Source organism: Macrobrachium rosenbergii, chromosome 3, assembly GCF_040412425.1.
Source record: "Macrobrachium rosenbergii isolate ZJJX-2024 chromosome 3, ASM4041242v1, whole genome shotgun sequence".
Lineage (NCBI taxonomy): Eukaryota > Metazoa > Arthropoda > Malacostraca > Decapoda > Palaemonidae > Macrobrachium > Macrobrachium rosenbergii.
The window spans coordinates 30,853,116-30,866,261 of record NC_089743.1 but is presented as its reverse complement, the minus strand read 5'-3'; the positions used below and the strand labels follow the sequence as shown (position 1 = coordinate 30,866,261).

The following is a 13,146-nucleotide window of genomic DNA, read 5'->3' as shown; positions in this document are numbered from 1 at the left end:
GTCCCGTTGCTAAGTAACCAATTGGTTCTTAGCCACGTAAAATAAGTCTAATCCTTCGGGCCAGCCCTAGGAGAGCTGTTAATCAGCTCAGTGGTCTGGTAAAACTAAGGTATACTTACTTACCACTGTCCACCTAATTCTTGGTTCACTGATATCAGTCTACTTAGTAATTCTGATGTGTTGCCATTGTTAGATGTTGCATACACTTAATTCATTACAACACTTGGAAAAGATATGATTTAATTCTTTAAGAATATTTTTAATGACTGCTGTATGAGTGTTATTATCATGAAGTAGCTTGCTACTCAGTTATTTTCCTAAATTCCCATATGGCTTGCCAAGGAATTTGACCTTAAATGGAGTGAAAATTGGAGCATGGTAAATTTTCTAAAAATGACAGGTAGGTAGTAAGAGACCATAGTCATAGGCATAGGAAGTGGGTGAAAAATAGCTGAGGTAAGTGGATGGTGCAAAGAGCCTTGCACTTTATACGGTGTGCCACTGCCGCTCAATACATACTGCATGTGGTTCCCCTTATTGTTTTTATGCACTTTTATGCTATTTATTTACCATGCTTCAGAACCATTATTCTACATTTTTAAGAGTATTGTATTCCTTTCTAATTGATAGGTAAATAATAGGACGTTAGTCTCCCTAAAATTATTATTTGGAGGGTTTGTGTTCTTTTTCAAGAATGGTAATTAATTTAGACCATCATTAATGAGTGTCCACATGGCCTTCTTGCTAATTATTTTATTTGAATTGTAAACTTCCACTATTGCCAGAAGTTTCTCAGCTTCTTTCATTTGTATTATAGTCCACTTGTTTCAAATAGTACAGTATTCACATTCATATTATTGAAATAGGCTATGTTATCTCAGTGACCAGTATCAGAGATCTTACAATTTATTGTAAAACAGTGGAACTACGTATTTGACAGTGTCATTAATATTATGTTCAAAAATTTGAGAATTTTTTAGAGTTACCTCCAAGTACAGGTACCAAGCTGTTTTACATAAGTTTGTATGGCTAAATTTTCGTAATATTAACTGCTTGAACAAACTAATTTTAAATTACCATATTTGGTGGCATAGAAAATGCACTTTTTGTCAAAAAGAAAAGCTCAAAAAATCATCCCTGGGCCTTATACTTGAAGGTGAGGCCTTCTGTAAGCTACTATCATCCCTGACACTCACTACCATAGGCAACTTTTACCCCATGTGGCAGTACTACAGTATCTATTCTGACTCCATAAGAAGATTATTTACTTGAACAGTGATTTATTATTATTATTATTATTATTATTATTATTATTACTTTATTCCTATGGAGATACAAACACTACGTCTTTCATATGTGGAGTATCCCTCCTGTGCATGCCTGGACAGGCTATGTGCTGAATAAAATAAACTTGGTACCCGGGTTGAGATGGGGGAGAGGGGATACCCATTCTCACCCATTTGGTGCTACCCATTGTTCCTCCAGCTGTGATATAGTTCAGACATTTCCTGTATTTGTGTTTTTGTGTGTGCTGGCTATTCCTTTGCTTGAATTTTTTGAATTAGACATTCTGAATGCATCAGTATGTTACTGGTTTCTTTTTGTGGCTAAAAGTGCTAGTGTTTTGTGCTTTTTTGGGAGGGCTTTGGTGGTTTTTTGGTGGTTCTTTGTCTCATGGAAAGCAGACAGAATGTTGTTGTGAAGGTTGTAGTCAATCTTTTAGTCATTTTATGTCACCTTTGGAGATAGTTCCACATTCAATGCGTATTTCTTGCAGGGGATAAGAGTGTTCTCATGATTCCCCCTGCCCTGAATTTGCTGAATGGCCTCCACCTGGGAGCATTATGGGGAGAGGAGTAGGAACCTTAAGAAGGATGCATTGTCCAGCAGAGACCCTTTGCCAAGTCCTGCCAGGACATTCTCTCCCCCTGTGTCCATCCTCCTTACCCTTCCCTCCTCTCCCAGCTCTTCTTCCTCTTCTGATAAGTCCAAACCACTGTTTTTGAAACTGACTACAGCTTCATCAGACAAGGTACAGTAACTGAAAAAGGTTTGGCCTTTATTAAGCATTCTAAGCTCACCTTCTCTTTCATTGTTTTCAAGTCTTTGGCTAGGCATACAAGTGAACAGCAGTACAGTCTCCCCCCCTGTCTCACCATGTCCACCTCCTGGAGATACCACCAGTGGTGAAGCACATGGAGGTTCTCACCTCCCCACCCTACACCAGACCCCCCCCCAGTGATGGCCGACCTCCAGCACCTACCTCTCATTTGAGCAAGCAAGTGACTGCCAAGAAATGTCACCAACATCCTTCAACACCTTTATCTCCTCATCCTCCTGTTCCTCATCAGACCATCCCTATTGACAAAGACTAAGAAGAGCAAGATCTCTCAAAGGGGAACTTATTCTCCATCTTGTTGCTCCTCTCCAGGAGGTGGAGCAGATCCAACCAATCCCTCTCCAGTGACTGACCTTCTTGGAGGAGCTCCTCATCTTCACCCCACCTCAGCTTCAACAGGTACAGGACCCGAGTTCTTGTGAAGACCGCAAGCACATAGGCATTTCTGCTCCTCTCTCTACTCCTGTAGCAGACGCTCCACCTAAGGAGTGAGTTTCCATATATGATGGATTATTGTTTTATCTCTATAGGAACAAATGTCTAATTTTTCAAGTAATTTTTATTTTTCTTAGCCTTTCATAGTGGAGGTAACCCACAACGTCCACCCCACATCATTATTTCCCCTCAGTTTTTCATCCTGATTATGAGTAGAAAGAACATTGGGTAGTGTCAGTTGGGCAAGAATGGTCATCCCTCTCCCCCATTTCCATCTGGGTACCATCCTTGTTGAGTTGGTGCACAACCAATCTAGTGCATGCACAGGAAAATAGTCCGTATTTGAAAGACTATGGTTTGCATACCTTGGAAAAATATACTTTAATAATTTGGCATATTATTTTCATTATTATTATTACATGTACAAAAAATTGATCTTGGAAATTGTGTATACAGTGCCAAAATATGAAAATTTTTGTGTAGAATGCACATAGTAATGATTGCCTCTGACATTATATGATTTTTTTTTAGGTGGAGCACTCAGGGAGATATTACTGTGAAGCTCAGGGAGTTCCATTATCAACTCCAGGAAGAACAAAGCCTGTTAATTTACAAGTCATTCCATGTAAGTGTAACTATAATTATATGTAGGTCTGTGTTGTTTGACAAAATATCTTCATAAAATGAAATTAATAAGAAATATGGATATGGAAGATGTAATGTATTGATGTAATTTTGCTGTAGGTATTTAGCGATATCCTTGCCTTTTGAATATTTTTCTAGCAAATAATATCCAGCAAGTAAAGCATGGATCCTGGGAAGCCCTCCATGCACCAATTTCTAACTTCCATTTTCTCCTTCCTAATCATGCTGCACGGATATTATAGTAACCTCTCATGACATGTCCCGGCTTGAGCAAACCCCACCAGAATTAAACTTCAAAAAAAGCAATGTACTTTTCCATCACCGTTTGCTTTCTCCCTCATCCTTGTCTAGCTCATCTAAGGTAGTACCTGCTTTGCATACTCCTCAAGCTTCACCCACCCATTCATCAGTGGATTTCTTAATTACTCCTTTGCCTCATTCCCGTATGCTTGCTGCTGCTCCTTCTTTCCCTTCTGCTCTTAAGTCATGGTCATCAACGTTTGTTACTCAAACGCCAAATGGACATAAGACTTCCAGGAATAAAGGACCACTTCCAGCATCACCAAAAGGCACTAGGGGCCTCTTTATAGAGGACCGTCATACTCTTATTTCAGGTAGCCATGAAATATTAAGCAGTCTTGCCCTTGTCTCTCAAATAAAATTCTTTGTCATTTAATGTGGAGGATTCCTTACTATTCATTTATTCTTAGAGGAACATTCACAATAAGAAGTAGGTTCCAGATTATGTTAAAGAAATTATATATACAGTACTATTCCTTTGTATACATGTTTTGTCAGGTGGTAGACTTTTTAGGGTGTTTCTGATACTTGAATAGCTTCATTTTTTAGCTCTAAAGATTAATCATTAGTATTTGGGTTATGATTATTTTTTTAATGAAAAAGTTCCTGATACAGTTTCTCTTGCAGAGGAGATTAATAATTGAATTTCAAAGCCTGAATATCAGAATTGAATATGGAGGCCACCTTTCTTATATGCATCACTTGAGAATGGGATTCTTCTAAAAATTTTGTCATGAATATTAAGAACTTTATGAGATTTAATGACTGTCAGATCATTAAGGGAATCATATCTAATTTAATGGAAGCTAGACAGGTTGAAGAGAAAATTTTGCAAGAAAATGAATCTTTCTGATGTGGAGAAAGTAACTCTTGTATTGTATGCAGAAGCCTCTTAACCCTTTCAGATTTTGACTCCATGCCAGTTTTGTCTATGCTGCATACACCTCACATGTAGGTCTCACTTAGCAATAATTGTAACTACTTCATGTTAGAATTTGTGTTGGTTATGTTTATCATGTACAGGATGCAGGATAAATTGAGAAAATTAATTAATATAAAATGATTCTACATTATGACAGTTTTACACCACTGAAAACTCAGGAGTTGAGGATTTGAATTATGTAATTTTACGCCACCAGAATCTAGAAGGGTCAAGGTGAAAATCTCTTTACAATAAGATTGTCAGTTAAGTGTAATTTTCATTAGATCTGAGGGGTTCATAGAAGCCTTTAAAAATTATTGCCCTAAAGCTTCTCTCATGCTGCTTACATATGGGCATTAGGGGAGTGAAGATGCTTAAAAGGAAGCCAAAGCCACAACTACAACGATCTGATCAAATGTAGCCATTCACGTCAGTGATTATATAATGTGAAAACTCATCCCATCTTTAACAAATGTCAGATAGTATGGAACTATAAAACCCCCCCCAAAAAACAAATTTTGGCTTCCTTCAGACCATATAGAGGGACATTAAACCCTTACAGGCTGGGGTAAAATACATTATGAACACCCCTAGACCAGGCAAACTTTAAGGTTGGCCAATTTAAAAAAAAAATCAATGGAAAGAGGAAGATATGCAAATGCACATGGTATTAGAAAAAAAATTCGGACAAGTTTTCTGTACCTTCCACAGGAAGTTGAAAGTGAATATTTACAACCCTATGCAGGACCTCTTTTCCAAGACACATACAAAAATTTTAATTTTATTAAGTTATACTTGTTCTTTCTAATACTAAATTTTATTTTGTTTTTAAAAATTACAATTACAGCTCACATAATATCATAACAGATAACAACTAAAATCAGTAACAGTTTCTGAGTATATTTATAGTAAATTATTTATGAGATGTACTGGAGTGGGGAGATGTAGTATCTTTTAGTGAGTTATGTTTTTTTCAAATATTTCTTTGTACTTAGTTTGCAAGATTACAATTATAGCTGACATACAAATGTAAAATATAAGAACTAAAACCAACAGCAATCCCTGGGTATATTTATGGGCAAATTATACAAGATGTCCTGGGACAGGGAGATGTAATACAACCCCCCTATGAAATCTAAGTTAAACTGATCTCCCTCTATCCTGTACTGAGGGCTAGTGTGCCATAAGAGTTTTCATAAGTCATGTATGGTCCATTCAAATGATCTGAACATTTTTCCCACAAAATTTGTTCAAACTGCATGGTGCAAAATATAAATTATTACCTGAGGCACGCTGGATTGAACATCAAGAGCAATTATTATGTCTCAAATGACCATGCCTGGAGACAAGGGGTTAAAGTAATTTTATCTTATATTTTAACTGGTCACATTTGTTAGACCTATGTATATGTGAGGAATAGCCCACATTACCTAATTCCTACATGCATAAAAGGCATGTTAACAACAACAGTCAAATATTCATGTGAATCTCCAAACCTCAGGTTTTAAAAACAAATCACATGAAGAAATGTTTTAAGAGAAATCATCATATTCGGTTTATCCAATTACTTGATTCCCAGAGTTATAGTCATTGAATGAAATGTAAATATTGGTGTAAGAACAAAGCTTTTGGGCCATCCCTATATGAGTTAAGAACTTTACCTCAGTGTTATGGCTAGACTGCCCTATAAAGATGATCTTCTGAAATGAACATTCATCTTAATGTTCAGTAAGCATACTCTCCAGCTTTATTTTTGTTCTAGTGATACATAAAATTGCTGATTGATACTTATGTAATTCAAAACTTTATTGAATTTGCACTGCAGCCAAAGCATTCCCTTACAAAGCCTTAAAACACAGTTGTTTTAAATACAGGACCATATGTATATTTATTGAAAAGACGATCCTACTTTGTTAAGTGGTGAGATTCCTTTCAAGTTGGGTCAGCCTCCCTACATCTCTTGCCAACCTTATTTTTCTACAGTTCCACATGTGTTAACATCCTCATATGCACACAGTTTTCTTGAAATGTGTGTTTCCATCAAATCAGCTTCCAGTATATATTGATTTTTTTGCAAAATTTTGTCAAATTTAGTGATCTCCAGGGATCATACTTAGACACTCATGCCAAAGGACTCATTGTAATGATTATTTATTTGGAAGAGCAATAAGGTTACACACATCATGAACAGTCAGTAGTGTTTGATGGAGCTATTTTCATCATATTGGTTTCACATGCTGATTGTATATATATAAACCCCATTCTTATATCCATTTTGTGGTGGACATCTTTAAAGTAAGCCTACTATGATTATGTTAGTAATCCCTACTGTTTTTTCTTAAGCATGGTGCATCAAAAGGTTATAAATGATCTCACTAGATAAAATTGCGTGGTTAGTTATATTTTCTTAGATAACTAGCATATGGTTGTTGTTGCTTTCATTTGAGTTATTAATGTTGTGTTGATACAAGTATTTTCCAGTGATGCAGTATAGCATAAAAATTTTTCCAGCTTCCTAAGTAACATGCATTAAATTTTGTCTCCTACTGGAACAGATTTTGGTGAGGTTTGCTCTCAGTGTAAGAGAATTTCAGCATGAGTTTTCATTTATCTTATTCAGTAGTCTTTGAAAATGTTTTGGCAGAGGCCTTTGCAGACAAGGCTAATTTCAAAGACCATTTAAGACCTTTGAAGAAAGAAGTGGCAATACTTTACCAACCTGTGTTTTTTCTCTTCTTCCCTTTCCCCCTTACTTGCTTTGACTTTCAAATAAAATCTTATTTATAGATCATCAATTCCAGTCCTTGAGGGACATGATTGTTTCTGTTTTGACCCATGTTCTGTTCTGGTACTGCTTTTATTTTCTGTGCTCCTCATCTTTTACTTGTCTTTTGTTATTACCTGTCTTCAACTGAGGTTCTAATACTCCCCTTCATGCCAAATTTCATCCAGATTTTAACAATTTCTTCGGTTTTCTCATCCTGGCAAGGTTGTTCTCTCTTGCTATATATTTTTCCTTTCTGCCCACTGTTAGCGTATACAAATGTTTAACTCCTTCCTACCTGTAATTATCTTACTGCCTATACAAACTTTTAAAACCTTCCTACCTTGTGTTATCTTACTGTCTTAACATTTCTACTTCTTGCAAGTATTAGTAAGGTTTTTTATTTAGTATACTTTTTACTACTGTAGTGCTTGCACTTAGGTAGAGGCTACTTTTAAAATTCTGGAAGACTTATGAGGACAAAGAAGCTTTCTGCAGAGATAGAAAACATTTAGATAATTGGCATCACTTCCCTGTAGCAGTGCATACAGATATAGGTTTACAATCCAGGACTTCTACTTCTCCAAGGACCATAACACTGAAGTTCCACCTTCAGTTCTGTCATCCAGGGTGCTTGCTACACTTCCATCTCCAGTTCTCATCCACTAAAAATGTGCACCCCACCTCCAGCTGTGGTGTTTACCGGCCTACTAACATGTAGATTGATTTATTTATCATCTTACTGGCAGATCCCATGCTCCTGGCAAGGGTTGTAATTCTAGTTAGAGAGAATAATCCTTTGGCCATCATCATAATTCTAGTAAGAGAGAATGATCCTTAGGCCACTGTGAACAGTTATTTGACAGACTCAGTCCATGGAAGTTCCTTTTTTTCTCCTGGATCCCTTTGTTAGTTTTATCTTCCTAGAGGAGCCTATATTTGCTTCTTTTTACCTCCAGTTTTAAGAGAAGCAGTTGTATGGAAACTCTTGTTCCTCCTTAACCTCATGATCTACAGTAATTCAGATGGTCTTTCTCCTTACGGTGAGTTGCACCACCCTAGTTTTTTCCTAGGTCATTAATAAGGCCAGGAAACTCTCATTTCTTCCCATGTTTTCTTGCTTCACCCTACCTTAAGTTTTCTTAATTAAATATTCTTGTTCCTCTGCCTTTTTTATGTGTTTGCATTCTTGGTTTTGACATTGCTGTAAATGTGTCTGGGGTTAAGTTTCCCTGGATTTTCAGTGGTCCTTTTGGCCTTCCATCAGGCTATGAGTGATCTTAGTGAACTTAAACTTGTTCTGTAGGATGTCACCAGTGGTACAGTGTTCATCAGCTGGAATAAGTACAGTACAGAAGGGGCAGTTTAGTCTGCTATGATGGTGGTGACAGTGAGGAATGTAGATATTTAGCAGCATCCCTTAAGCACTTGTTGATGGGGGCACTCCTCAAGTTCCACCTGTTTTTTGTTGGTTTTCCCAACATATAGGTCTTGGATTTTCTCAGATATGACTTCCCTTGTTGCTTTTGAAAATGACCTTGATCTCCATCCTTATAGCAATGTTCAGGGCACTGCAGGTAGCAGTATCAGACTGACAATCAGACAATGCAACCAGACTAGAAAAACCAGATTCATTTTTCTACTGGAATTATATGAGTTCCTAGTATAAGACTGACAAAAAAAGCATGTAAAACTAAATTAAGATAAGTGTGGACCTTATTGATAATTGGATAAAAATTGCCATTTAATAAGAATGAGATACACAACAAAAACCTAATGAGAATGAATCCTAGACCTTTAATAGAAATTAAAGTGTAAAGTCATATATTTGTATATTTCCATGATGACTTTTGCCCCCACTCCTATATGAACCTTACTTCATATACATCACTTGACAGGAATACTTATAACTGCAAAAATTTTTGGAAGCTGTGATAATATTATTTGGCTAAGAATTTGCTGAATGGTTTGTGTCAAAACTTACTAGCCAACCCTAAAAAATATAAATTAATTAGTTTTAACTACTATGATTGCAAGGCCTCATCTTTCTAGTATGAATGTGGGTTATGGTGATATACTTTTATTTGCCCAGAATGGCTGAGTAGGATCCTTGATTGGTCCATGAAGATAACCTTCTTTCTAATTTTATGAGGACATATCTGTGCAGTATTGCAGCAATTGTTATTTGCTCTGAAGGTTCCTAAGGAGAAATGGTTGAATTCCTTTGTCAACAATGACTGTAACTCTGAATACAAAGTAAAGTTCTAGTCTTTGAGAACCGATACTTTTTTCTCCATGAACTTCAGTGAGATTTTAAGAACTACCCATGATAGAAAAAATGTAAATTACAAGAGTTAAAAAAGTAATTTAAGAAGTCTTCTTTAGGAGTAATGAAAGTAGTATCTTCTTAAGTTTTGAAGTGAAGGCTCTGGCAGTCAGTTACCAACAGTAACAAGTGAAATAATATAATGCAAAGTTACATGAGTATTGATGGTGGGGTAATTGGATTGGAGTAAGGGGATGATTGAGTATGCAGAATTTTGATTGGTTAGAGAGGTTGCCAAATTCTCTTGTTGCTGTGCCCGATAACTTATGCATAGAGATCCTTTGGGATGTACTGGTGGGATAGTCTGGACACGGAGGGGAAGTTGGTTGGTGTTTCTCCTGCGCATATGACAGCCTTCCTCTGTGTGTGGTTGGTCACCCTCCTTTTCCATCACTTTGCCTGTCATTTACATTTGGCATCAAGTAATTTTTTTTTTTATATTTCCCACAGTTTTTGAGAGAATTCAGATTTGTTCCCTAGGCTTCTTTTCCGAGTGTGGTGAGCCTCAAAAGGTGTAGGGAGTGCCAGTCTAGTTTGGAATGTATATTTGTTGCCCTGATTTTTCCATCTCTTTCTGATCTGTGATGTTTCTGTTGGTAGTGATTGTAGATGAAATTTTGTGAAGGTGGCAAGATAGTTGGTTTAAATGTCTGGTGGTTGCCATTCCAGTATATGCCATTGGGCATGTAAATGTGTAAATAACATTATTCAAATATGTCTTGGGCCCTAGGTTATCCTTCATGTTTTTAATATAAAGATAACCTTGTTTATTTTCAGCAATTGTTTTTCTGAAAGCTTTTTTCAGTCTCAAGGTATATATGGTGTATGTAGTTCATGAAAAAAAATGTATAGTGCCTGTATGGTTATTTTTAGTGTTTGTGTTCTTGTTATGTGCCTCTTGCTCATGGTGCTCTTCTTTTGTCATTTCATTATATCATTCAGTAAACTATTATTGATTAGTATTTGTCCTGATGTCCCTATCTTCATGGCCAGATCCCTCTATGTGGGTTAGTTAGTGATAACAAATTGGACAAAGGTGTCTACCACATACATTATATACCTGTCCACACACTCACCAGAACCATTAAGCAGAGGCCCAGGGTTATTGGTGGTATAGCCAGTGGGAGTCTGCTGCACACACATTTCCAGGAAGGGTAGGGCACCATTAGTGCTTCCTTCAGAGGGAAAATGAAAGATAGAAGTACTCCTTGGAAGGCCTGTGTAGAACTTCCAAGTCCCCTTCATTCTCCCCTTCATTCTCCATTCACAGATGTATTATCTTGTACTAATGGTATTGGTTGGGGCAGGGAATCCTTTTGAAAACCTCTTTGATCATGTTTGTGTAGATATTAGCAAATAGTATCCCAAATGGCATCCCACTGAATGTTGGCAAAGATACCCTAGACATCCAAAGAAGCAGTGGTACTTGTACTAGAACAGCCATGGAGTTCCTGTAGAAAACTGGCCAATGACTGGAGGCAGCACTGTCAGGGATATAAGGAGTTCACACTTAGGAGTTCACTAAGTTTCTCAATGATATTGTAGGTGGAAATCGGTATCTTGCTGATGATGGGTCATAGAGGATTTCCAGACTTGTGGGTTTTTGCTATGCCCAATAGAGATATTATTTTGAAGTCCTCTTGGGTAAGGAGGAGCTAGGTGCATCCCTTGAGTCAGTGATTCTCTCTGCAGTCCTGTTAACATCTCTGTGGATGTCTTCAGCAGGGGTCTTGCTGGTTCACCAGAACTTTGTGCATCAGCAGGATTTGGTCCAACTCTGGTGGTATTCATCTGTATCACTGTGTACTAGGGTTGCTGTTTGTTTAGCGCTCTATATGTGATGGTCTGGTTTTGTTGCAAACCCCTGGTGGAATTCTTCATTTCTTCGTTTAAGATGGAGCTTCTCTGTTGAAAGGGCTGAAAGGATTTGCTCAACCTGACTGCCTTAGTCCTTGAGGGACTGGATGGATAGAATCAAGGGGAACTTCTACCTGTTTTCACATGGCATGTTTATTTGGTGGTTTTTGGTAATATGTTTGTTCAAACTGAGGTTTATGAGATCTTTCTTGGATGCTGGTTTTTATTTGATCATATTAATGTATTTATTTTCCATCATGGAATCTTAAAACTTCCACCATTGGGTCTTAATGAGTTTCTTCAAGATAACTCATTTTCTTTCAGTATTCATATTCTTGCAGGCTCCATCTTTTCAGATTATGTTTGGGGAGGTCACATTGTTCTGAGATGTCACAAAGTCTAAAGTATCTCCATCCCATGGTATGTAAGATCTTTGATATTTGCTGCTGCTCCTTGTGGATCTGTTTACAGTGTTGTTCTTAATTGCACTAAATTGAACCTTTGCTTCTAGACAGACTCCCTAGAAACCTCCAACTATGGTCTAGTCTTCTTTTACAGTTGCTTATCAGCATATTTCAAAAAACATTTCCTGCTCTCCACCTTCAGGTTCACGGGCTTCCAAGAGATAGGCCTATCTGACATGGTTACTAGGTGCACCACTGCTCAAGTCCGTAACAGAATGACTCTTATGAACTCACTAGAATGGAGATCCTTTTCCAGTAACTTTGATGCAGAGAACATCATAACAAATTCCCCTTTTCAATGGGATTTCGTCTATTCCAGTCTCACAGCCTTCCTATGAGCCCCTGTATAGGCCTCTCTGCCAAAGTTGATTATTAAAATAGTCTTTCTTGTAATCTTGTGTCTGCCAAATATGTCAACAAACAGCATGGGTAATTATCTCATACAACACACACTAAAACTTAAGTTTTGAGGATCCTTCCTGATCCTCTTCCTTTTAGCTGCTGCAGAGATTGATAGATAGGAGTCATTCTTAAATTCCATGAGCTCTGAAAAAATTATGTTTTTGGCAATGAGTGTAAAATACCACTGCCAATTTTTGTTTGTCTTTCCTTCAGCTCTCCAAGGTTTGTCTCCAAGAACACTATATTCTTGGATTGTTGAAACTATTAAAGGGGCTACTTATGCAGTGTAAGTAAAGCACTTTACTCTCACTAAAGTTAGGTTCATGGAGTTTGGACTTTAGCTATTTCAACACTTTTTGAACTCTAGTTTGAGTTGACTAAACCAAACAAGAGTTGGAGATACCAGTCATCGTTCACTTTCTATCCTTAAAGATGCCGCCCACAAGTAAGTGAGTGTTTTCTCACACCCCTGTTATGATTACTGGTACTTTAGTCCAGGTAACTTCATCACTACCTCTTGCTGCCTCATCTCCAGTCTGCACTTGTCTCTTTGTTTTATAAAGTACCCTTACACATGCAACATTCTTCCCAGTTGTGTTTCTAGTTCTTAACTGCTGCCTTTTCCAGCTTTACAAATAATCAATCATTCCTCTTTTTGGCCAGGTCAGTCCTATCAAGCTTCCCATTTTTAAGCCATAAACTGAGTTATTTGAGTGCTGATGTAGATTCAGTACCTTCTTATTTGATGTTGGGATCCCAGTTAGAGAGCTGTTGGTTGTTTGATATCATCCCAAAGCTGCTATTTGCATCAGTCACTGCCTGTCTAAATAGATATTTGACTACCTAAGATAGTAGTTTGCTTGTTTTAAAAATTAAATATTATAAAAATAAATTTTGTATTTCATTCATACA

General features: G+C 37.2%; 1 protein-coding gene across 1 annotated transcript in view; it reads left to right on the top strand.

The window, feature by feature from the left end:
• Nucleotides 1-13,146, top strand: part of trol (terribly reduced optic lobes) — a 1,293,721-nt gene that overhangs the window by 944,330 nt on the left and 336,245 nt on the right. Inside the window, exon 63 of the mRNA XM_067129897.1 lies at nucleotides 3,086-3,179. Within this exon, the coding sequence (XP_066985998.1) occupies nucleotides 3,086-3,179 (94 nt within the window). The remainder of the gene's footprint in view (nucleotides 1-3,085; nucleotides 3,180-13,146) is intronic.